This window comes from Myxocyprinus asiaticus, chromosome 26 (genome assembly GCF_019703515.2).
Source record: "Myxocyprinus asiaticus isolate MX2 ecotype Aquarium Trade chromosome 26, UBuf_Myxa_2, whole genome shotgun sequence".
Lineage (NCBI taxonomy): Eukaryota > Metazoa > Chordata > Actinopteri > Cypriniformes > Catostomidae > Myxocyprinus > Myxocyprinus asiaticus.
Genome location: NC_059369.1, coordinates 42902760 through 42930069, shown reverse-complemented (window position 1 = coordinate 42930069; position 27310 = coordinate 42902760). Strand labels below are relative to the sequence as shown.

The window sequence follows — 27310 nt, the reverse complement described above, 5'->3', positions numbered from 1 at the left end:
AAATATAGTGAGAATTAAATATTTTGTATCCAGCCAAGACTTAGAGAACCTTGTTCATGCATTAATCACCAGTAGTGTAGACTACGGCAATGGACTCCTCACCAGGCTTCCCAAAAAGGCTATTAGACACCTGCAGCTCATTCAGAATGCTGCTGCCAGGATTCTCACCAGAACAAAAAAAATTACTGAGCATATCATTCCAGTCTTCAGGTCTTTACATTGGCTTCCAGTTACATTTAGAATTGATTTTAAGATACTATTACTTGTTTATAAATCGCTCAATGGCCTAGGACCTAAATACATTGCAGATATGCATGTTGAATATAAACCTAACAGACCTCTCAGATCATTAGGATCAAGTCAGTTAGAAATACCAAAGGTTCACTCAAAACAAGGTGAGACAGCGTTTAGCTATTATGCCACCTGCAGCTGGAACCAGCTTCCTGAAGAGGTCAGGTGTGCTCCAACAGTTGCTACATACAAATCCAGACTGTAAACACATCTGTTTAACTGAGCATTTACTGACTGAGCATTGTGCAAGATTCCTGTAAAGTGATGTATCGATGTACACTTATTCCCTATGCCGTTTGAAGTGCCTTTCCAACTGAACATAAATGTTCCCTTCGGATTGGAATCTCCCTTAAGATGGCAGAATACCATGTGAAGTCCACTTCGGAGGACACTAACAGTCGATTGGAATGCAGCTAATGGTTTCGCGGCACACACCTAGTATGAAATGTGCTATATAAATAAACTTGCCTTGCCTTAAATAAATGTCAAGAAGAGTATACTATGGATTAAAGTTTGTTTTATGAGAATATTTTACCAAAAACATGCTGTTCACTGCATTTTCCCATTCATTCCTATGGGGAGTTCTGCAGAGCTTGTCAGAACAAGCGACCGTAACCAAGGGGGACGGAGCTGAGCGAAGGGTCAATTGCGTTTAAGAAAAATTAACACGTTAAACGTTTTAAAATAATCGCATGCGTCAAATATATATATAGATAGTTAGTTGCAGACATGATGTATGTGCTGACAGGGCAAGTTTCCATAGACAGTAGTCGCATTATTCATTGCATTGCATGCTTCAATTAACACTCATCTAATCAAAGTAACAAAATATGCATTGAAGTGAGGATAAAATATGGATGAATATTGTCAATAATGAAAGACTGTAGAACTGTTGAATCCAGAGGAGGAGCACAGAGGGAAATAACAAAATTAAATTGTTACTATCGGCGTTGATTTCTTGAGTTCCCAAAAGGTAACTATCAGCACAGATTAATCGGTAAAACCGATATATCGGTCTACCTTTAGTAAATACATCCATTAAAGGGGCCATTTACATTTTAGTAGTATTTTATTTATTTCCCTGAAGTCTATTTATAATAATAGCCTAGGTTATTGCCTGCTTAGGATGAATCTCTAGTGCTGCATTCCTCGCTTTGGATTTAAGTGTCTACTAAATGAATTGTAACAAAAATAGCAATAATTTATTTTTACATTACCATTTTCCAGCCTCTCTCTGACAGGCTACTGTTGAGCTACTTTTTGTTACTGTACCTTTAAGATTCTAAACATAGATAGAGCTCTGTTATGATTGGCTAACCTCTGTATACTGGTGTAGTTCACACTGCTGTTCATCAGGGTGGCTCTCTTTCTCTCAGGTTGTATATATGATGGTGTTGAGCACACTGAAGGCAGTACCTGGTTTGCACCCAGTGCTCGCTGCATGTCGTGTATGTGTGTGGATGGAGTGACCACATGCTCTGAGGTCCAGTGTCTCTCCACATGTCTCAACCAGATCAGTGTACTGGGTGAATGCTGCCCAGTGTGTGCAGGTACATCAAGTGCAATGAATGGACTGTTGTTTACCCTAAACATACTTTGCTGGTATGTGAATGCAAAGGCTTCTGCAAACTAAATTGTATGCACTGTTGAGTGCTGGAATGAATCTGAATGTTCATAACGCAATGCAAGTGGGTGACATGATTCCCATTTTTTGTCCAGATCGATTAAATTATTCAAAAATACATTAAAAATGCAATTCACGCAAAGCAATTACTTGAATTCATCTTTACTATGAAGAACATCTTTTTAATTTCTGAGTTCAATGTTTTATATATATATATATATAATTTTTGGGACTTAAAGTAAAAAAAAAAAAAAAATATCTGAAAGCTAAAATGCTTAAAAAAGAAATGTTGGCATTAGAGTCCAAGTTGCTTGGAATATTTTTGTCCGCCAAAAAAAATAAAAAGTTAATCAGAAAGGACCCCTTTAGATCCTCATGACTGTGTGAAGTTTTAAAAATGTCAGATATTTAACAAAAATTATGAAAAGGCGTAAGAAAAAATTGTTCAGGTCAAATGAAGTCATCTTTTTTGGGGCGGGGGGAGGGGGGGTTCCCCTTTTTCTCCCAATTTGGAATGCCCAATTCCCAATGCGCTTTTAAGTCCTCATGATTGTGTAGTGATTCGCTTCAGGCCGGGTGGTGGAGGATGAATCTCAGTTGCCTCCGCATCTGAGACCGTCAGTCCGCGCATCTTATCACATAGCTTGTTGAGCGCGTTGCCACGGAGACATAGCGTGTGTGGAGGCTTCACAGGCATCCACGCTCAACTCACCACGCGCCCCACCGAGAACAAACCACATTATAGCGACCACGAGGAGGTTACCCCATGTGACTCTACCCTCCCTAGCAACCGGGTCAATTTGGTTGCTTAGGAGACCTGTCTGGAGTCACTCAGCACACCCTGGGATTTGATTTAGTGAACTAGTGAACTCCAGGGGTGGTAGCCAGTGTCTTTTACCATTGAGCTACCCAGGCCCCCCAATTGAAGTAATCTTAAGAAAACGTCTTGATATTTGTGATTCAAAAATTCACCATATGTGATAAAAATATTTTTTCACCTTAAAAATATGTTTGAAAATGTTTTTTTAAATGAATGATGAAGCTGTCATTTTCAGAGTCAATTAAATAAATTATTTTGTAGAAAATGCTATAAATACAATATTTTTCAAAAATGTATGGAACCAACATGGACTCAAATCTTTAAATTTTGCAAACTTGACACGTGTTTTAAACTAGATTTTTTAAAGATTTCAAGTTTTTATGACCTCAGACAATGTTATTTTTCAATGACTCAAGTATGTGTTGCATTCTCGCCTATGCTTGCATTATCGTAAGCTGTCTTCTTTTAAATTCAGTACTCTTTCCATGGCAACTGCTGTCATGTTGAAGCAACATTTTGAAGATAATCTTTTTGAGCACTTTTGTTAATTTACTGTCAACATGTTTATAACTGACTAATGGCACACATTTGAAGGTAACTCTATCGCCTGCAATGCGTTGGCCAAATATTTGCATCAGTGTTTGTGTACTTGTATAGTGTATGCTTCAGGCCTTATTGTTGACATGGTAGTTTAACATCTGAATTATAAAATGTCGATGTTCTTCCCGTCTAATACGTTCCTGTGTGTTGTTGGTCTGTTAGATTGTGTTTCTGAAGGTCGTGTGTATGGCCCGGGAGAGAGTTTTCACCCCTCTGGTGACCCCTGTCAGATCTGCACCTGTGAGGTATAGCACAACACAACATTTTATGCATAAGCGTTGGTTTGTTTGCCTTATGATATGTGTGTTTATGTGTTGTAGGTGATGCCAGATGGGGAACAGCACTTGCGATGTTACAGGAAGCAGTGCCCGAGTCTGGTGGACTGCCCCAAACACAATATTTTCTACAGCAGCTCAGATTCATGCTGCCCTGTCTGTGCACGTTAGTATTAACACTAGGACTGGGTAAAAATATAAGTTTTCCAATGCATCACGATCTTCATGTGTACAATCTCAATATCGATTCTTAAATCCCACGAATGATCTTTTACTCCATGCACAACCCTCTACTACAATAAAGGAAAAATTACTATTTTTCGGGCTATGCGACTAAAATGTCTGTGATTAGCCACTGGCTGGTAAATGTTCAGATTTCACTCAGCAGTGATTGTGTATAGAGGAGAAGAAGTTCAGCACCGAGATCTTTTGTGTGTGTCCAAAGACGAGATCCACGTGACACATTTGTCAATGAATGAATAATATCTCTTCTGTTCTCTACAGTCAGTTGTTGATCAAAAACAACAAAAAATAAACATTTAAATAAACAATTAATTCTATTATTATTATTATTTAATTATTGTTCATTCTGGACATTCCTGTGGCATGTGTTTGTTCTCAGAGCCTCTCAGTAACTGCACAGCTACACTCATCGGTAATGAAGTTTTCGCCACTGATGATCCATGTTTTACCTGCCAGTGCAAGGTATCCAGACTCACTACTGTTTCATAAAGCCATGCACCATGTGTACTGACATAGAGTGATGAGCTGCAGGAGTTTATATGTGTGTGTTTTAGGATTTGACGTGGACGTGTGTCCATCGGGGATGCCCTTCTCTGAGCTGCCCCCTGACTGAGCAGCACATGCCCCCCGATTCCTGCTGCCCCGTCTGTAATGGTACAAAATAACTATTAAAAATAAAACAACAGTTGTACTCTATGTGTGCTTTAAAACATTTATGTGTTTCACAGAGTGTGTGTTAGAGGGTGACAGAACCCGCGTGCCAAATGGCCAGAGATGGACAGACAAGGAGAATGAGTGTGTCACCTGCATCTGCAATGTGAGAAAACATGCATATACTCTCACAATCATTCATGAGACATTTTCAGAAATGCACCCTTCCCTAAGCCACGCCTTATGTGTTACTGGCCAATCTTAGAAACTGTTGCCGCTCCGCCATTTTCATCTGTGAAGTGTTCGAATGATCTACTGTATATTAGACACATAATAATGTAATTTGTATGTGTGTGTGTGTGTGTTTCAGATGGGGCATATCGAGTGTGATCTGCAGGAGTGTCCTCCTCTCGATTGTCCGGATGGATCAGTCAAAGTGAAGAATCCTGGGAAATGCTGTCATGAGTGCACAGGTGTTACAGGTGTAGTGTACACTATAGACACTATAGACCCACTGTGTGTGTATGAGAGACAGCTGTACAGTCACAATGACCGCTGGGACGTGGATGAGTGTACAACCTGCACCTGTGTGTCTGGAGACGTGCACTGCAAAACCCAGAGATGCCCAGCGCTTACGTGTGCCTCGGTGAGATCATAACACACGCACTGTTTGACGGGAACAGTCTGTGTATCTGTTAGTGTGGGTGATATTCTCTGTGTGTGTGTGTGTGTGTGTGTGTGTGTGTAGGACGAAACCCCAGCTCTGGTTCCTGGAATGTGTTGTCCTCGATGCATTCCTCGTCCCGCCACCTGTATCGTGTTTGGAGACCCTCACTACCGAACATTCGATGGCAAGATGGTGAACTTCCAGGGGACGTGTACATACGTTCTGGCCGAGGACTGTAAGGGCGGAGACTTCAGGTGCTCATTATGTTGTCTATCTCATTGGGCAGGAACTTTGTTTTTGATGGAGTAACTTTAAACGATAAAGTCTTGGAATATTTCCCTGTGCATATCTATAGTTGTGTGAATCTCACGGGTCATATTTCACCCTAAAATCGAAAGGAAGGAATAAGAAAGTATAGAACACTTTATAATAACTACACGGTATAACGAATTTGTAAAGCATTAGTTTACAGTTTATTGATTATTTATAAATCCTTGTTTCTACGTTGTTAATACATTAATTGAGTATATTCAAATAGGATGTTTTTTGTTTATGTTCACTGGAGCAAATTATTTATTTCTGCTTAGTATGTTCCTATTCAAGCAGATTGAACACTTTATAATAACTACACGTTATAAAGTATTTGTAAAGGATTAGTTAATAATTAATTGACAATTTATAAATTGATGTTCCTACTTTGTTAATACTTTATACGTGTAGTTATTATTATTTAAGTGTTAACCCCCCTCCCCCACCCCATTCTCATCAATGTAAGGCACAAATAATGCTGTATATTATTTCAGTTGTAAAGTAGTGTTACATCATGATAATTTTTGTTGTACTTTCTTTAATTAATGCTAATATAATTAAAAAAATTCACTGTACAGTAATTTGAGTCTAAAGAAATCACCACTGAGAAAAATGGGAACTGGGAACTATTCATGTTGGGGGTAAGATGTGACATGGACAATAATCGTATGTACCTTCTAGTGTCCATGTGTCTAATGAGGACAGAGGACGAAAAGGAGTGTCTTGGACTAAAGAGGTGACAGTGTATATCGGTGATGTTGTGGTACAGCTGTTTCAGGACTGGCTCGTCAAGGTGATTTTTGTCTTCTATACAGAATGTTGTTTACTATTTTGTAAATGAAATCTGATCTCTCTTCTATGCTTGTATTATTTCTAATAAATAGAGCACAACTATCTGGTTTCGGAAGAAAAAATATCTGCATAGGCAAATTGATTATTCATGATAACTTACAGTATAAACCTTTAAAGACATCAGTGGTATATGCTTCTGTTGAAATCATCAGTCCATGTTATTTCAACTTGACTTGACACGAAAAATCGTGTTTAATTGTGGAATTCCTGGTAAAGAACTACACTACCCATGATTCTGAGGGGGTAAATCCACCAATCGGAGAATCGCGGCATATAAAGCACTCCAAAAGAGCTCTGCAGCGACCACCCACTCCAATGACGCAATCGAGTCGGTCTCCGTACACTCTCAAACTACTTATAGATTTGTGTATATCTGAATATTTTACAACAATTTTAAAATATATTGTTTCTATACTTGTTATAAAGAACTTAAAACCAATAGTTTTATATTTTCCCATCATTTTTACTTCGATTACATCATTCACAATGTTTCCTCATTGAAAACGTCTTTTTGTTGGATTTTCAAAAACAATTTTGTCTTAAATCAAAGTGTGTAATGTTGTGATTCACCTCAGAGCTGGTTGGTTTGGTTTATTGCTTACAACTCTTTTTTTGAAGGATTTTATGAAATCCCTTTGGGAACAATACTTTGGGTGCAAAACTGGTTGTAAAAGTAGATGGGCACTGTTACACTTTAGTGTTAAAACTCATTAAAGCTCATTAATGGCCTTTCCATCTCCATCTTTTGTTAAGTGTTTGAATTTATAATTTTTAACTGTATCAAATATTTAACATATTTACGTTTTCCTTCCTCCTTTTTCCATCAGGTTGATTATCAAACCGTCTCCCTGCCATTTCTTAAAGAGCCGTATGTTTACCTGGAGCGTAAGACGAACACCATTCTTCTCAACACCAATGTTGGGCTGAAGGTACAGTCTGTTCAGATGTTCTTTAAGTCAAGTCAAGTCATTTTTATTTGTATAGCACTTTTCACAACACACATCGTTTCAAAGCAGCCTTACAGAAAATCATGCTTTAACAGAAAATTAAACTGTAATATCTATAAAGTCTTAGAGTCATCATTGGGTAGTTTGATTAAATATGATTTTAAACTGTGTATAAAAATAAATCATTAAATAATTAAATAATAATTGTATTTAGAACCCCAGTGAGCAAGCCGAAGGCGACTGTGGGAAGGAACACAAATCTCCGTAAGATGTTGGTTAATGGAGAAAAATAACTTTGAGAGAAACCAGACTCACTGTGGGGGCCAGTTCCCCTCTGACTAACATCATGAATATAATGCCAATATTAGTTATTTATGTGCAGTGCAGGTCATGGTTTAAGATTAGTAAACTAAGTAAGTGTTAAGGGCCAGTGTTTAAACAAAGATTTTTTTTATGAACTTTAAGATTAATGACTAATGTCTTTGAAGTCCATCCTGGATTAACTGCAGAAGTTCACATAGATGCATTGTCCTTGTTAGTTGGCTGATGAAGGCTTCTGTTGGCAATTAATTGATAGTCTATATATTCCATTTCAAGAGTGTAGTCCATCATTACACCAAGGTGATGCAGGCAGAGATCAGTGACGTGCATCGCAGTTCAACCGGCCGGTCATTTCGGCGAGGTTCGGTGAGGTCCATCCTAAATCCATGGTTCAGGCAGTGGCATATGATGTATCCCATGTCTTATGGTTGGAGTTGGCATCAGTTCATCCTCTGAAATCCATCGTAATAGACTGATGTGATGTCTGGCTGGCACCGGCTGCATTTCGTCATCATAACTCAGAGACACATAGCAGTGGAGTCCGACACCATGAAGGAACGGAGGTGGATCTGTCTGGCTCTGGTAACATTGGGATATGAATCCCGAGGTTGAGACAGGGAAACAAATAGAATAATAGTAGCGTAGATGCCATTCAATTTTATGCAGAGTTATAGATCATGTTTCTGGTTCCGGCAGACATACCTAAAGCAGCCTAATTGTGAGTTGATGGATAAATTAGGTGTATACCTGGCTAAATAGATGAGTCTTTAGTCTAGACTTAAACTGAGTGAGTGTGTCTGGGTCCCGACCAGTGTTAGGGAAACTATTCCATAGTTTAGGAGCCAAATAGGAAAATGAACTACCTCCTTTTGTGGATTTTGATATTCTAGAAACTATTAACAGGCCAGAATTTTGTGATCGTAATGAACGTGATGGAATATAGCATGTCAGAAGATCACTTAAGTACTGTGGAGCTAGTTAACAAACATAATTTACATTTCTTTTTAATTAATACGAAATCTAACAGTTAGCCAATGTAACAATGATAAAATGGGGCTAATATGATCATATTTCTTAGTTCTAGTCAGCACTCTCGCTGCTGCATTTTGAACCAGTTGAATTTTATTTACTGAACTTGCTGGACATCCTTCCAGTTATGCATTACAATAATCTAATCTTGAGGTCATGAACGCATGAATTCATTTTTCGGCATCAGCAACAGAGAGCATGTGTCGTAATTTAGCAATATTTCTGAGGTGGAAGAATGCTGTTCTACAAACATTGGAAATTAGATTTTCAAAGGACAGATTGGTATCAAATATAACACCTAAGTTCTTCGCTGTAGAAGACGATGTAACAGCACATACATCAAGTGTCAAATTATATTTTAGCTGCTTATTTTTTAGAGGTTTTTGGTCCAATAATTAGTACCTCTGTTTTGTCGGAATTGAGTAGAAGGAAATTTCTGGCCATCCAATCTTTGATTTCATTGAAACACTCTTCTAATTTGGAGAATTGTGAAATTTGTTTGGGTTTCGATTAAATATAAAGTTGGGTATCATCGGCATAACAGTGGAAACTTATTCCACGATTCCTGATAATATCTCCCAGGGGAAGCATATATATAAGGAGAAAAGCAGAGGCCCTAAAACTGATCCCTGTGGCACTCCATACTTTACTTTTGTTTGATTTGACAATTCCTCGTTTACACAGACAAAGTGGTAGCGGTCTGTTAAATAGGACTTAAACCATGCTAATGCAAGTCCACAAATGCCAACATAATTCTCAAGCCTATTCAAGAGAATGTTGTGACCTATGGTGAAGGCAGCACTAAGATCTAAAAGCACTAGAAGAGAAATGCAGCCACGATCAGATGATAAGAGCAAGTAATTTGTAACTCTGATAAGTGCAGTCTCTGTACTGTGATGGGGCCTAAATCCTGACTGAAATTGTTCATAAATACTATTTCTCTGTAGAAATGAACATATTTGGGAGGACACTACCTTTTCTAGTATTTTTTACATAAATGGGAGATTTGAAATCGGTCTATAATTAGCCAATTCTCCAGGATCAAGCTGAGGCTTCTTAATAAGAGGTTTGATAACTGCCATTTTAAAGTTTCTTGGGACATGTCCTAAGGATAGCAAGGAGTTAATAATATTAAGAAGAGGTTCTGAGATTACTGGGAATATCTCTTTTAAGAGCTTATTTTGTTTTGGATCTAACATACATGTTGTGGCTTTTGATGTTTCGACAAGTTTTGTTAGCTCTTCATGACCTATGACAGCGAAGGATTGAAGTTGCTCATGAGGAAAATTATGAGACAATGTTTTCTGTGGTACTGTGACAGATGATTGCATAATTCAAATTTTATTTCTGATTATTTCAGTTTTCATGAAGAATTCATAAAGTCATTACTCATGCTGCGATGGAATATCTGGTTCAATCGATGATTTATTCCTAACCAATTTAGCCAGAGTACTGAATAAACACCTAGGATTGTTGTGGTTATTTTCTATGAGTTTGCTTAAATATGCTGACCTGGCAGCTTTTAGTGTCTGTTTGTAGTTACAGACACTATCATTCCATGCACCGTGAAATACCTCTAATTTTGTATTCTTCCACTTGTGCTCCATTTTCTGAGCTGCTCTCTTGAGAGCATGAGTGTGATCATTGTACCATGGTGCGGGGCTTTTTTTTAATTTTCTTTAATCGAAGTTGGCTTACTGAGTATATGAGATAAATCTGGAAGATTATTAGTGAAGCTATGTTTAGTGGTCGAATGAACAGTTCTACCTGAACAAAAGCGTGGTGTAGATTGAGTGACATTAGCTGATCGCAGTAAACAAGAGACGAGGTAATGATCTGAGATGTCATTGCTCTGTGGTAGAATTTCTATATTATCAACTTTAAATCCATATGACAGAATTAAATCTAGCGTATGATTATGGTGATGAGTTGGTCCTGTCACATTTTGTCTGACTCCAAGAGAGTTGAGAATATCAATAAATGTTAATCCCAATGTGTCATTTTCATTATCTATGTGAATGTTGAAGTCACCAACAATTAAAGCTCTATCCACAATAACTACTAGATCTGATAGAAAATTTGCAAAATCAGGATATCAGAATACAGCCTGGGTGATCTATATACTGTAGCATGGGCAAAAGACGACAGATATTTTTTATTTGTATCTGACAATGTCACATTAAGCATTATTAGTTCAAAAGACTTAAACTTATATCCTGTAAACTATATCACATGTAAACCCCTCACTGCTGATGGAAAAAGCTATAGTAAACATGTGGCATGCAATGCAGGAAGCAATAATATGAGCGGATGCCATGACTTACCGCAATTGTTTGTTGTTGTTGTTGTTATGGTTGTTCTTGACCGGTGAGGGTTTGAGATCGATGTGAATCCCTCACGCAATTATTTGCTGTTGTTGTGGTGGTTCCTGATCAGCAGATGTTTGAGATTGATGCAATAAAGAAAACGACTGCACCCAGTTGAAAGGCGAGATGTAGACAAGCGGAAAAAGAAAAGAAAAGAAAGAAAACGGGTGCTCGCAGTAATATACACGCAGTTGAAACAGTAAAAAAGCGGAGAAAAAAACACGTGACACTAGTGATGCAGAAATCAAACAATTCAGCTTTTAAACACTTGTTTATCTACAGGTGTTGTGGAATGGACGTTCTCATCTGGAGGTGAGCGTTTCTGGTACCTATAAGAAGCGCATGTGCGGTCTGTGTGGGGACTTCAACAACTACCCTCAGGACGACATGAGACTACGCAACAGACAACTGGCCAACTCTGAGGCAGCCTTCGGAAACAACTGGAAGGTGAAAGAAGCAATTTTCACCAGTGCAGCATCCCTAAAACATCTTTATATGTGGTTTTGGCTATTTTTATTGACAGCACAAGTAGAGAAGAAACTATCGCAAGCCCTTATGACATATAATCATGTGCAGGATATCAATTATAGAAATCTGCAAGTAAATTTTCACTAGTTGAAATGTTAATTCTTGAGATCAGCCATGGAATAACTGCTAGTGAAAATCCCAATTATGTTTGCACTAGTCAAAACGTTAATTCTTGATATTAAAAAATGACGTAATTACTCGCAGAAATACCTATTCTTGATATCAAAAATTGAATTTCAACTAGTAAAAGCCATACTTTTTGATATCTGTAATTGCATTTTCACTTTAAGAATTTTACAGTGATCTGTCATTCACTGTTCCTGTTCTATAATTAATTTCTTACTAGTTAAAATTCCAAATACACTTTTCAGATATTCACTTCTTACTAGTAAGAATAATTATTTTTGATATCAGCGATTACATTGTTACTAGTGCAAATGTCCATTCCTGATATCCACAATTGAATTACCACTAGTAAAACGGCAATTTTTATTTTTTTATCTTTAATTTGGTTTTCATTAGTGGCAATGTTCATTTCAGATTTCAATAATGTTATTGTAACTATTAAGAACGCCTTTTAAGATACATTTAATTACGCTTCATTTTAAAGATATCTGAAGTCCGCTTACAGATTTCTGAAAATAACATGCCACTTGTGAAAACCATATCACAGGCGTCAAAAATGTGGATTTTTACTAGTTGTAATTGAATTGTTGATATGAGGAATGGACATTTGCACTGGTAACAATGTAATTATAATTCTTACTAGTACATTGCTGGTAAGTGTAACTGGAATTTTAGCTAGAACGAAATCAAAAAGATGTTTGTAGATATTTGTAATTGTGTTTCAAACAGGAGTTAATGACACAAGTACATTCTACAAGTGAAAATGCAGTTACAGGTATATCTTGTTAATAGTTAATCAACCGTTATCAAAACCTAGTGCAAAAAGCTTGTTAAAAAAAAAAAAAAAAATCCAAGACGGCAGACGAAGCGAGAAAAAGGTCAATAATAAATATACAGTATTTCGTTCAAGAATAGTTCAATCTAAGTAAAAATGTGCTGTTCCGCCCAATATTTCTGTGTGCTGTATATTTTTGTTTTACAGTGTTGTGTTATTGCTGTCATTGTGTCATTTGTGAGGCACGCTAAGCTGCTGCCTATTTAGAGCATTCAAAATCATTAACTTTCAAGGTACCATCTGAGTTAGGATGCTGCCTAAGTAGGCAGTAGACAGCAAGGCAGCTCACTAGGTTTTGTGAGTAAAAATTTGTATCTCCTCTTCCAGGTGGGCAGCGGATCTCTCGCTAATGTTAAGTGTCCTGACGCGCGGAACATCAACCCGTGTAAGGAGTCAGGCTACACTGCCCATAAGACAGCAAACGCTCGCTGCGCAGTGCTGAAGTCGCCTGTGTTTGAGCACTGCCATAAGGTGGTGCCGCCCGCGATGTTCTTCGCTTCATGTGTGTATGATCTGTGTGCCTGCGGCTCAAACATGGACGAGTGTGTGTGTGATGCACTGGAGGCTTACGCGTCCGAGTGCCGTGAAGCTGGAGTTATTCTGCAGTGGAGGTCGCCTACACTCTGCGGTGAGTTACAATAACTGTAGATAAATACTTTTAAACTTGCTATAGTTTCCCAGATGTGTATGACTTTCTTTCTTCTGCAGAACACAAATGAAGATTTTTAGAAAAATATCTCAGCTCTGTAGGTTCAATGCAAGTGAATGGTGACCAGAACTTTGTAGCTCCAAAAATCACATAAAGGCAGCAGAAAAGTAATCCATACAACTCCAGTGTTTAAATCCATATGTTCAGAAGTGTGGGTGAGAAGCAGAACAATATTTAAGTCCTTTTTTTACTCTAAATCTCCACTTTCCCTTTCACTTTTACATCTGAAAGTCACATGTGGTCCTGTTTAGTTTCACTTTCACATCTGAAAGTGAAAGTTAAAGTGTAGATTTAGAGTAAAAAGGACTGAAATATTGATCTGTTTCTCACCCACACTTATTATATCACTTCTGAAGATATGAATTAAACCACTGGAGTCGTATGGATTACTCTTCTGTTGCCTTTATGTGCTTTTTGGAGCTACAAAGTTCTGGTCACCATTCACTTGCATTGTTTGGACCTACAGAGCGGAGATATTTTTTCTAAAAATCTTCTCTTGTCTTCTGCAGAAGGAAGTCATACACATCTGGGATGGCATGAGGGTGTGTAAACAATGAGAGAATTTTCATTTTTGGGTGAACTGTATTGACGGTGCAGTATATGCTGTTGAAGTCATAAGTGTGCGTTATTTCATATTAATTAAAAACAAATCATGTTTAACTGTGGAATTGCTGATGAGGAACTATGCTACCCATGATCCTGAAGTAAAACGATCCACCAATCAGTAAACAAAGTACACTAAAAGAACTCTGCAGCGACCGCCCACTCCCATGATGCACCATGAATGACACAATCAAGTCGCTCGAATGAGTCGCTCTCCCTACACTCTCAAGCTACTTTTGCAATATACTTTACATATATTGTGTCTTTACTTAAAATCAACAACTTTTAATTAATAGTTTTATATTTTTCCATCGTTTTTAATTTGATTGCCTCATTCGCAGTGCTTTATGGGATTGTAGTTGATTTCCTCATTTTGTATTTTTGTCTGATTTTCAATTAAAGTTTGTTATGTTGTGATTCATCTCTACAGCTGTTGGTTGTCCCCTGGATCGAGGTTATGTGTTTGATGAATGTGGGCCGCCATGTCCTAAGACGTGTTTTAATAAAGACGTCCCGTTGGGTGTGATCGAGGCTCACTGCTTTAAACCCTGTGTGCCAGGGTGCCAGTGCCCAGCCGGACTGGTAGAACACAACTCCCACTGCATCGCCCCTGAAAAATGCCCTAAAATTGTCCACGGCAACCCCTGAGTCCCATAAATGTCCCATGGAGCCAAATCAGTTCTATAACATTTCAAAGTCTAAATCTCATTGATTCTCATTCTTTCCACTCTCAATGTAAACATGAAATCAAAACTGACCCTTTTAACTTTCTCAATGCACATTCCTGGTCTTATTGTGCACAATTAATCAGTGTATGTTATTATAAAATGTTTACTTTTCAACCCCTCTGCTCCGTTCTGGTATGGAACACCCACTTTTTCATGATCCATTAAATTCACATTTAATATCCTGTTTCACTCATAGTTCACTTCAGATTATGAAAGTAAAAGAGTTGCGCACAGTGTTTCATGTAGACTTTAAAATGCTTGCCCTTCACGCACATTTACCGTAAGTGTAACTTTATAGCTCAGAACTTGTTTGAGATATTACCATTTAAACAATCTTTCACTGTATATTGCATACAATTTGTTTTATTGGTGCTAATGTCTGTAAGTGATTCTGACTGACTTTATGGCTCTTAACTATGTATTGATCTTCCTCTGTGAAGAAACAAATGAACCATCTGCAGTTTTTCTCTCTCTTATTCCTTTTCCTCTCTGGACTAGAAGAGAGCCTCTTCAAGCATCATGGGACTTTGAGGATTACTTTTTTATTGCTGTAAAAGTTCAAGAATAAGGACTTTTCTTTTTCAATATAATATTTTGAAATGAATTTGTACGAGTGAAACATTTTTGAACTGGAGAGACTTATCTCTGTTTTTCTAAAGGAATATTCCGGGTTCAAAACAAATTAGTTTTATTATTATTATTTTTTTAAAGTAAAAATGTGGTTTACAGTGAGGCACTTACAATGGAAGGCCAATCCATATATGTTCAAATACTCACTGTTTCAAAAGTATAGCCAGAAGACGTAAACAGTATGCATTTTAGTGCAATAAAATCACTTACTAACCTTTTCTGTGTAAAGTTATAGATAATTTTACAACTTCATCGCCATGATGGCATTACATAAGCCTTGTAATCCTGGTAACTTTTGCCAAAATGACAAAGAATTAATGAAAGTGCTTTTATACAATTATAAACTTCGTATTTCTATATGTATATTCTTTTTAAGCCCTCCAAATATTGGCCCCATTCACTTCTACTGTAAGTGCACTGTAACCTCGATTTTTCCTTTTTTCCAAAGAAAAGGCAGGGACGATCTATCTATCTGCCTGTCTGTCTGTCTGTCTGTCTGTCTGTCTGTCTGTATGTCTATCTGTCTATCTATCCATCTATCTATCTATCTGTCTATCTGTCTGTCTGTCTGTATGTCTATCTGTCTGTCTATCCATCTATCTATCTATCTATCTATCTATCTATCTATCTATCTATCTATCTATCTATCTATCTATCTATCTGTCTGTCTGTCTGTCTGTCTGTCTGTGTATCTATTTGTCTGTCTGTCTGTCTATCTGTCTGTCTGTCTGTATGTCTATCTTTCTATCTATCCATCTATCTATCTATCTGTCTGTCTGTCTGTCTGTCTGTGTATCTATTTGTCTGTCTGTCTGTCTGTCTGTCTGTCTATCTGTCTATCTATCCATCTATCTATCTATCTATCTATCTATCTATCTATCTATCTGTCTGTCTGTCTGTCTGTCTGTATGTCTATCTGTATCTATCCATCTATCTATCTATCTGTCTGTCTGTCTGTCTATCTGTCTGTCTGTCTGTCTGTCTGTATGTCTGTCTATCTGTCTGTATGTCTATCTGTCTATCTGTCTGTCTGTCTATCTGTCTATCTGTCTGTCTATCTATCTGTCTATCTTTCTATCTATCTGTCTGTCTGTCTGTCTATCTGTCTGTATGTCTGTGTCTGGATGTCTGTCTGTATATCTGTCTGTCTGTCTATCTATCTGTCTATCTGTCTGTCTGTCTGTCTATCTATCTATCTGTCTGTCTGTCTGTCTATCTGTCTGTCTGTCTATCTATCTGTCTGTCTGTCTATCTGTCTGCCTATCTATCTGTCTGTCTGTCTATCTGTCTGTCTATCCATCTATCTATCAATCTGTCTGTCTGTATGTCTGTCTATCTGTCTGTCTGTCTGTCTATCTATCTATCTGTATCTATCTGTCTGTCTATCTGTCTGTCTGTCTATCTATCTGTCTGTCCGTCAATCTATCTGTCTGTCTGTCTGTCTGTATGTGTCTGTCTGTCTGTCTGTCTGTCTATCTGTCTGTATGTCTGTCTGTCTATCTGTCTGTCTGTCTCTCTATCTATCTATCTGTATCTATCTGTCTGTCTGTCTGTCTGTCTATCTATATGTCTGTCTGTCAGTCTGTCTATCTATCTATCTATCTGTATCTATCTGTCTGTCTATCTGTCTGTCTGTCTATCTATCTGTCTGTCTGTCAATCTGTCTGTCTGTCTGTCTGTCTATCTGTCTGTCTGTCAATCTGTCTGTCTGTCTGTCTGTCTATCTATCTATCTATCTATCTATCTATCTATCTGTCTGTCTGTCTGTCTGTCTTTCTATTTAAAAACATAAACACAATAAGAAACATAACTAAAGCTGAAATGGGGCCTAGCCAGAATTCTTGTTATGAGTTATGGATGATATATTCATCAGGTGCATTGCCATTGTTTCTGGAAATCATTCGTATTTTTTTAATCTCACCTTGTTTTTTATTTCACATTGTATTCTCATTTTACTGTTTTTCACATTATTACACCAACTCCCACCTTCTCTCAGTCTGAAAAGTTTGTTCTTATTTTTTGTGCTAAAATATAATTACACATTAAACAACCTGAAAAAAACAGTAAAACTACATACTTAAGTTCTTATATTTTAAGGCAAGTTTATTTATATAGCACATTTCATACACAATGGCAATTCAAATATAAATATAATATATAATATAAATTTTAAAGAAAATACAAGATACATAAAACCAATTAAGAACATGAAATAAGAATAAAAAGTAATAAAATAAATTTGAATAAATTTAAAATGATTAAAATGAATAAGAAAAAGAATATTAAATTGTTAACTCCATCCATAACTGTTGTTAACCTTCCCTGATTAAACAGAGGATAAACAAATATTGTAAACACATTGAGAAAAAGTTATATATTCAGTATATATATATAAAATAGAATAATTAAAATGAAAGAAAGACAAAAGCAAAATGATTCAGTGAAATCAATAAGTGCAGCACAATGCTCAGTCAGAAAATGTACAGCTTAACAGATGTGTTTTAATTTAAATATGTGTTTGTTTGTTTGTTTGTTTTTTGTTTGTTTGTTTTTTGTCATGTTGTGACTGTCGCTATGGGGGTGCCAAATGTAAAATAAAGTGTGTTAGAAAAACTAGGAAATTTTCCCCGATTTAACTAAACAATTAAAAACCAGTGCTGTTTCAAGTGTCAAATTGTTACATTTATACATTGGTAACACTTTACACTATGGTTGTATTTGTTAATGTTAATTAACTACATTCGTTAACATAAATTAACAATAAACAATGCTTTCACAACACTTATTAATCTTAATGTCTGCATATACTAAGACATTTATAATACAGTACTAACATGTACTGACAATTTGCAATTTTTATAAATTAGCATTTAGTCAAATAAATATTGAAAATATATAACTATATTGTGGATTGTTACTTCATGATACCTAATGCATTTTCTATATGTTAATCAAATAGAATTATTGTGTTACCCATACATTTAATAAATATATATAAAAAATAAAATAAAACAAAATCTTAATCAAAAATCATTAAACAATACATCTTAAATGTTTTTATTTATTTTTATTGATACTTTGCATATTTACAGTAGAAAACAAAAATATTTATAATTTAAATTAAAAATAACAAGTGAGGTGTCTGCTTAACTAATTACATAAATGTATAAAATAACTGTTTATTATAGTCACATTTTCTTGGTGACTTCATCATTTTCATATAAATTCCATTTATCTCAGTAATTTTGAAATAAGATGAGATCTAAATGTTAAAATTAACATTTAAAATTAATATTTAACAATAAATATTGTCTTAAGTGTCTAACTTACAATAGGGCTTTCAGGAGGATTTTATGTAGCTCCATAGCTGGGTCTAAGAGGGGGGCTAGGGGGGCACTGCCCCTCTAGATTTGCATCGAGCCCCCCCCTAGAAACTGCTGATGCCCCTGCCATGACTGACAGCAAAACGATCAACGTTTCCCCCCCAAATAAACAAGTGCCCCAAAAAGATTGCATCAAAGTACAGGCCAAAGTACAAAGAGCAGTCAAATAAGAGAAGAAGAGTACAAGCCAGGACGTGAGTGTACTGGTGACGACCTGCCTCTGTAACCTGACCCTAATGGTTACCTTGGCAACTTTGACGCAGCTTTGTTGTAATCATGTATCATTAATGAATCTTGAAACTCATCGAGCAGGTGAGACACTTTCCCTTGTCATGTTTGTGGTGGCATCAGTTGAATCTTAATTAAATAAGAAAACAGACAGTTAATACTAGTGTTCTAGGGGTATTTTGGGGAAGGTGGGGTAAATGGCGTATTGGGACGGTCCTGACGGCAAATAGCAGCTTGTATGATGATCTTTTGTCTTTCATTTTAGGATGGAAGAGTGGGTGCATTTGGTCTGTGAGACCATCGGTGTACATGAGGATGATGAGGTGGGCGTGGAGATGATCTGTTCACTCTACAAGAATGTCTTCCTCATCTCCGCCAGCCCTGATGAAACAAAGAGAGCCATTTCACAGGTGACCGAGATATTCTGCACTCTCTTAACCACATTATGAATTACAAAAGTAAGAAAGAAAGAGATAACATGTGAATGTGTGATGTGTTCAGGTCAGAGGTGAGATGGGAGTTTCGTCATGTTCAGCTAGAAGAGTTCTGCATGTTCTCTTAGTGATGGAGAGACAGCGGGAGAACAGGGAAGAGGTATTTTGTACACTAATTTTATATGAACTTCATCATGTTTAGTCATCTGGGTACCTCTCAAGTTGAAAATCATGTGCCAGGTTGAATTGTTACATTTTGTAAAATAATGTCAACAACTTCATGTTTTCTGTAGCTGTACTGGGAGCTCCAAATGTTGAAAGCTGGCAGAATCAACACTGCTCTACAAAACACACAATCCTCAACAAACAACTACAGCTCCAAAATACAGGTAGAAAACATAATATTTGGAGCTGGTATGAAAGTATATCAAATATGCCTATAAATTACATATCAATTATGACTATAAATGACGTTTAATATGATATTCGTAGCTGGTACGAAAGTACAGTGCATCCAGAAAGCATTCACAGCGCTTCACTTTTTCCACATTTTGTTATGTTACAGCCTTATTCCAAAATGGATTAAATTCATTATTTTACTCAAAATTCTACAAACAATACCCCATAATGACAACGTGAAAGAAGTTTGTTTGAAATCACATGTACATAAGTATTCACAGCCTTTGCCATGATACTCAAAATTGAGCTCAGGTGCATCCTGTTTCCACTGATCATCCTTGAGATGTTTCTACAACTTGATTGGAGTCCACCTGTGGTAAATTCAGTCGATTGGACATGATTTGGAAAGGCACACACCTGTCTATATAAGGTCCCACAGTTAACAGTGCATGTCAGAGCACAAACCAAGCCATGAAGTCCAAGGAATTGTCTGTAGTCCTCCGAGACAGGATTGTATCGAGGCACAGACCTGGGGAAGGGTACAGAAAAAGTTCTGCAGCATTGAAGGTCCCAATGAGCACAGTGGCCTCCATCATCTGTAAATGGAAGAAGTTTGGAACCACCAGGACTCTTCCTAGAGCTGGCCGCCTGGCCAAACTGAGCGATCGGGGGAGAAGGGCCTTAGTCAGGGAGGTGACCAAGAACCCGATGGTCACTCTGACAGAGCTCCAGCGTTTCTCTGTGGAGAGAGGAGAACCTTCCAGAAGAACAACCATCTCTGCAGCACTCCACCAATCAGGCCTGTATGGTAGAGTGGCCAGACGGAAGCCACTCTTCAATAAATGGCACATGACAGCCCGCCTGGAGGATTCTCAGACCAAGAGGCACCTGAAGGACTCTCAGACCATGATGAAACAAAGATTGAATTCTTTGGCCTGAATGGCAAGCGTCATATCTGAAGGAAACCAGGCACCGCTCATCACCTGGCCAATACCATCCCTACAGTGAAGCATGGTGGTGGCAGCATCATGCTGTGGGGATGTTTTTCAGCGGCAGGAACTGGGAGACTAGTCAGGATCGAGGGAAAGATGAATGCAGCAATGTACAGAGACATCCTTGATGAAAACCTGCTCCAGAGCGCTCTGGACCTCAGACTGGGGCGAAGGTTCATCTTCCAACAGGACAACGACCCTAAGCACACAGCCAAGATAACAAAGGAGTGGCTCCGGGACAACTCTGTGAATGTCCTTGAGTGGCCCAGCCAGAGCCCAGACTTGAACCCGATTGAACATCTCTGGAGAGATCTGAAAATGGCTGTGCACCAACACTCCCCATCCAACCTGATGGAGCTTGAGAGGTCCTGCAAAGAAGAATGGGAGAGACTGCCCAAAAATAGGTGTGCCAAGCTTGTAGCATCATACTCAAAAAGACTTGAGGCTGTAATTGGTGCCAAAGGTGCTTCAACAAAGTATTGAGCAAAGGCTGTGAATACTTATGTACATGTAATTTTTTTGTTTTGTTTTTTATTTTTAATACATTTGCAAAGATTTCAAACAAACTTCTTTCACGTTGTCATTATGGGGTATTGTTTGTAGAATTTTGAGGAAAATAATGAATTGAATCCATTTTGGAATAAGGCTGTAACATAACAAAATGTGGAAAAAGTGAAGCGCTGTGAATACCTTCCGGATTCACTGTATTTCAAATATGACCTTTAATATAGTATTTTTAGCTTGTATATGACTATAAATTATATTTAATATAATAGTTTTGCACTTACACCTCTGTTCTACCTCTGAAATTGTCTGGTTAACTTTTTAAAATCTTTATTGTTCCATTGCTAAAATCATTTGCTCATGTTTGTGTTTTTCCTCATTTATAATTTGCTTTGGATAAAGGTGTCTGCTAAATGTATATATGTTAATGTAGTTATATATTTTGTTCTATTGTATATTGTTTTCTTTTAGGTGCAAAACCCAGAGCAGTTTAGTATTCTGTGTCTTCAGAGCAGAACCAAAAGACTTTCCACCAGGTCGCTTCAACAAACACTGTTTTAATGACATGATCGTAATAATTTCTGTCATATGTTCAATATTTTCCTCCTGTTTTCCATTCCAGACTTGTTCTTGATGGTGTTTGGAGTGTCCTACCATCCCTCTCTCAGAGGGATGTTGTTACATTGCGACAGGGCGACATGTGTCATGGTGGTACAGACATACTGCAGCTGCTGCACTATAAATATGACATGATCAAAGAGCGACTTTATAGAGAGATGTTACAAGATGAATATGGTAAGAGATGAAGAGAGATCAATTCTGAGTGCTCAAACTTTTCTTTTTAAGGGAATGTCCCAGGTTCAGAACAAATTAATTGGACAGAATATGTTGACTACCACAGAAACTCCTCTCTCAGTTTGTGAAAATGAATAAAAATTATATTTACGATAATGTAGTTACAATGAAGTCAATGGAGAAAGAATCTTGCCATGGCCACTTAAACTGAACCCGGAACAATTCTTTAAATTTGATCGCCTTTTTTGCTCATTATCAAAGGTGTTGTTTGGTGGGACTCGATGTCAGCATGGGAGCAGACAGAGAGTGTGTGTGAACTCGGGGCATCTGTACAGCAAGCGTACACACACAGGGATTGGCTCCAAGTCTGTAGACTACCTGGGGCCCTCCGGTGCTACAGGTAAGAAATGCTTTTTGTGCATCTCAGTGTAATCTTGTTGATTTCTGAATCTTGTATATGTTTGAAGCCGTGACGTTCAAACCCAGATTATTTCAATGGATTTGGTAGGAGTTTTGGTTCGGTGGACTTTCCGGGCTGTCCTGAGAGTTTTAAATGCAGAGACCACACTTGGTCATCTAAACCGAGAGAACAGGCTTGGTCAGCTGTTATCTTCCTGTCTGATCTGGAGTCTAGTTATCAAGAGGAGAAGGATTCTCTCATGGCTCTCATTAACAGGTCTTGCATATTCATTTGTTAATAAAACCAGATAGATGTGTGTGACTGGCTAACAACATCAAAGGTTGTTGATAAATGGATAATCCCAACTGACAGGGAATGTTCCAACAACATCCAGTCAGTGGCATAGCCAAGGGTGGGCAAATTAGACCAAGGCCCACCCAGAATATTTAGGATTCCTCCAGTAGGAGGAAACCTATTGTTTTTGTTAGTATTCTTATTATTATTCCTGTAGCTCTAAATTGCCCAATAACTCAAGATCTCCTTGGTAAAAATGTTTGAAATTTGGCACATTGATACTACAGGCCACGAGTAACTAACACACCAAAAATGGCGCCAATTTGTCCATTTTCAAAGTGATGCCATTTCCACCCTATAAGTCCAAAATTTCTGAAACCTGGTATATACGCCTCATTTCTCATGAGGAACAAAAAAGCATCTTGAACGTCCGCCATGATGGATTTTCCTGTACAATACAAATTTGTCCAAAACTACAAAGATCTACTCCTCCTGAACCATAGCTCCAATTGACTTGAAACTCGGTATGTATGTGTAGGATACATGTCTTTCAATTTGGTATTTAGCAAAAATGAATACAATACAAAATGTCTGAAAGGTGCACATTTATGTAAAAGTCCACATTGTCTCAATATCCATATGTCCAAAAAATCTAATGCCATGTTGACTAATGTTTTTTCCAACCTAACAGGCTTCAAGATGACATCACTCTGAAGTACTGTGCAAAATTTCACCTTGATATGTCAAAAGATGACAGAATTACAGTTTACTATTATTTATCGCTAACGCTAAAATAATGCTTTACAAATCCGCTAGTCATAAAACCGATACTTTAAATCAATCACCAGTTCATATGAAGACTCTTGCAAAGTTTAATAACAAATTAATGAAATGTTGTGTACATGTGTGAAGTACATGTCTCTACCATGTCAATTTTTACATAATTTGCAGTTTTGAGGAGGAATCCGCATTGCTGCTTGCAGCTTTAATACTGATTATTCTTCAAATATATATTGATAAAGTAGTTTAAAAATTGTACAATTCTGATTTCTGAAAGTGTAAAAGAACTGTTTGAATGCACCGCTTTTCTGTTATTAAGGAAAATTTGTTTAAAAAAAAAAATGTGGCCGGTAATTTGGCCCATCCATTTTTATTGAGGTCCACCCAAAAGTAATTTCCTGGCTATACCCTTGCATCCAGCTAACATTATTTCAGGGATGCGAACTACTCACATTTCAGCTTAAGTCGCCTTTTAAAAGCTCATTTACTCAAATTGTTTGGTAAAATTTCTACATTTTACTTGTTCAAAAAATCAGCTTTAAATAAAACAAACAAATCAAGTAAAAATATACCCCCTGAACGCTTGCTATAACATTCTCAACTTCTTCACCACTCATGTTTGCATCCCAGATTTTTTAAAGGCTAGGATCAAATGTTGTTAAAATAAAGTACATGGAACTTCATTATGATGTAACAAATAGAGCAGAACACAGTTGTCTTGAGACACATCTTTAATGGTTAAAGTTCTTTTTAACTTAACATCTGGTCCCCCCACATAGCACAAGTGTCTAAGTGCATTTCATCTGGAAAGACATCCTAAACATCTTAAAAAAGAGCAGATTTACATTCATTCCAAGACATCTGCTGAATGTGTTATTGACATCCGAGAGGAAATGTCTTATAGACGTATTGCATTAGAGCAAACAACTTAAAATATATGTCTTCCAGATGTAAACACACATCAAATATACAGATAGCACACGTACATCTCTGAGATGTCTGTTTGGGAGTGTTTTATCTGGAAAGCATCATAATTAACATCTTTTTAACATCTTAAAAAGAGCAGATTTACATTCATTCTAAATCATAAATGTCTCAAATACATCTGCTGAATGTCTTATTAACATCCGAGAGGAAACGTCTTAAAGATGTATTGCGGAAGAGCAAATGTAAAAAATGCGTCTTCCAGATGTAAACACACAGATAAGTGATGTACGTATGCTATCAGAGATAGATATGACTCTGGCTCCTTCTTCAATGTAATGCTATGGGACTCTTTTGCCCGTCGTATTGACCACTTGGTAAAATCCTAACTGTGATTGCTTAGAAAAGTAACAGCACACCCCTCCTCAACAAACTGCTTGATGTGAGGCATCATACATGTCTGTAGCACAAATGGTGCGCCAAACAACCTTTTCACAATACTTAAGGATTTATAAGCATTAGTAATAGCACCAGTAATTGTACTCAAAGCTAGATGTTGTGATGTGATTTATTGCCCCTACAGAGTGGGGCAGGAAGCCCTTCGTGTAATGTATCTCAGTATGTGTGTTGCTGTGCGGAGAGTCGAGAGAGAAAATCAGTCCTATACGGCGCTGCTGGTCGCCAGGCAACACTGGGACAGATGGTGAGTTTTAAATTTGGGAAGTGGACACACCACCACCCATATCTGAAACATTTTGTGACCTACCTACTTCAGCTCTAAAGTGTGCTAGTTGATTCACCTTCTCTGTGTCCTCTAGGCCTTATATGAGAGGCTCGGTCAGTCAGGATCTTGCTAGAATTTGGCTCCAGGAAAATCAAGATCACATCGCGAAAAAACATCAAAACCGCAAGACATCAAACTGCACACAACAGGTATGCACATACACATGTTGGATGCTGCCGTCAAGTCTGACCGTGAAAGTTCCTACTTACTGTATGAGTTTGGAAATCGTAATTAGGATGTGATGTGTGTTTAAGCGATTTTGGTCGGAATAAAATGAATGCATTGAAATATCCTTGCTGTGACAGTTTATTGGAACAAAACATGGATGACACCTCACAATTATTGTATTATAAATAAAGGAGATTTCATACAGTATACGATTATCCATCAATTATACCCAGTTAAGACACATGTGCAGCATTTTAAAATTGTTATGAAAGATTTTTTGTTATGTAGAAGCAGTTACATTAAAAAAAAAAAAAAAAACATATCCAAAAAGAAGCCTAAATTGTTGTGCATTTTGAAGAAATAGATGTTATGTTAAAATACAGTTCAACTGGTAATGATAAAAAGTGCATGAAGTCAAATGCGCTGAAAATGCCTGTAAACAATATAAAATTGAGATCAGAACAATATCAAAAGGTAAAATTATGAAAGCAATATGAACACTGTTTCAAAATACGTAATAATATCAAATAAGAAAGTGAGTTGAAACAAATTACATTATAGAAACAGATTGTACACAGTAAGCAATTGCAATGTTCTTACAATTGTCATTTGTAACATTCTTTATTAATAAAGAATAAAAAGAAACATTGTTAATAAAAATGATAAAAAACTGTGAACAAATAAGTGCAAAAAACAAATGAAAACTGTGCACAAATAAGTGCAAGCTAAAATCTACCATCAACATGGTCATGGAAAGACCTGGGGATACCAGTTGCCTCCGCTTCTGAAACCGTCAATCCGCACATCTTATCACGTGACTCGTTCTGCATGACACCGCGGAGACTCACAGCATGTGGAGGCTCATGCTACTTACTACGCGCCCCATTGTGAGCGAGAACCACTTAATCGCGACCACGAGGAGGTTACCCCATGTGACTATACCCTCCCTAGCAACCGGGCCAATTTGGTTGCTTAGGAGACCTGGCTGGAGTCACTCAGCACGCCCTGGATTCAAACTCGTGACTCCAGGGGTGGTAGTCAGCGTCAATACTCACTGAGCTACCCAGGCCCCCCAAAACATGTTTTTGACTGTTTTTTGTTTCGTTATTTTCATTTTCAGCGTTCAAACCATGTAAATATTATCACAAAATTCCAAAAAGAACTGTTGATTTTTTTATGATTAACATTTTTTTTATTGATTCATATATTAAACAAAGAAAAGCAAAACATATACAAACAGAATCAATATTTAACCCCCTCTATTACCACCCCCAACAACATCCCAGTGGTCACATGATTATAGACATACACAAAAGACAAAAACAAAACAATAAATATATATATATATATATAATAATCACACACATTATCCACTACGCCTCTCTCTCTACTGTCCCTCCCTAAGAGCCCTCCAAAAACACCAGATATTTGCCCCATTTCCCCACAAACAAGACCAAATTCCCCAGTCTTCTGGATGACCCCTCTTCAAAAGCCGCCACCCTCCCCATATTTTGAAGCTTCTTAATGAGGTGACCAATCATGCTAGTCAATTCAAACGGATGCGCTCCATAGTGCTCTTTCTCCACGATCTTCAGTGTCCATAGAAACAATGATTACATCATTAGAAAACTGAGACTGTCCTCCGCCACACTTTCCCATGCCCACATCTTACTTTCTGAAGCTTCCCAATGAGAACGTATTACCTTGCAGTAATTTCCTCAATGAAAACCTCATGCTTGACACTCACACTTTACATAAAAAAATGATTGCGAAGTGCTTGCTACTTAGATATCGCTAAAAAAAATAACTAAATAGATTTATCATTGTCGTTATGATTTACCAGTGTTGAAGTATTACATTTGTTGTATTAGGCAAGGCAACCTCATGAGAAGGCTAGTATAATCAGACAATGTCAAAGACTGTCATTTTATTCTTAAGAAAACATGAGAACTTCTTGAGAATTTTTCAAGAATTGCACTCTTATGGAAATCATATAATTTATCCTAAGAACTTTCTTATTTAATTTTTTTTTTTTTCTTAAGAACATTTTCATGAATGCGGCCCCAGGCCT

The 27310-nt window shown here is 37.3% G+C and overlaps 1 protein-coding gene across 5 annotated transcripts in view; it reads left to right on the top strand.

Annotated features, from left to right (window-relative positions):
- The window catches only part of LOC127416658 (kielin/chordin-like protein), a 77929-nt gene extending 63485 nt beyond the window's left edge, over positions 1–14444 (top strand). For all 5 annotated transcript variants that reach the window (XM_051656106.1, XM_051656109.1, XM_051656108.1 and 2 more), the window contains 13 exons: positions 1668–1841; positions 3498–3580; positions 3656–3776; positions 4233–4315; positions 4408–4507; positions 4582–4670; positions 4875–5150; positions 5253–5425; positions 6162–6273; positions 7160–7261; positions 11278–11442; positions 12812–13112; positions 14227–14444. In XM_051656106.1, the coding sequence (XP_051512066.1) occupies positions 1668–1841; positions 3498–3580; positions 3656–3776; positions 4233–4315; positions 4408–4507; positions 4582–4670; positions 4875–5150; positions 5253–5425; positions 6162–6273; positions 7160–7261; positions 11278–11442; positions 12812–13112; positions 14227–14444 (1997 nt within the window). The remainder of the gene's footprint in view (positions 1–1667; positions 1842–3497; positions 3581–3655; positions 3777–4232; positions 4316–4407; positions 4508–4581; positions 4671–4874; positions 5151–5252; positions 5426–6161; positions 6274–7159; positions 7262–11277; positions 11443–12811; positions 13113–14226) is intronic.
- Positions 14445–27310: the final 12866 nt, after the last annotated feature.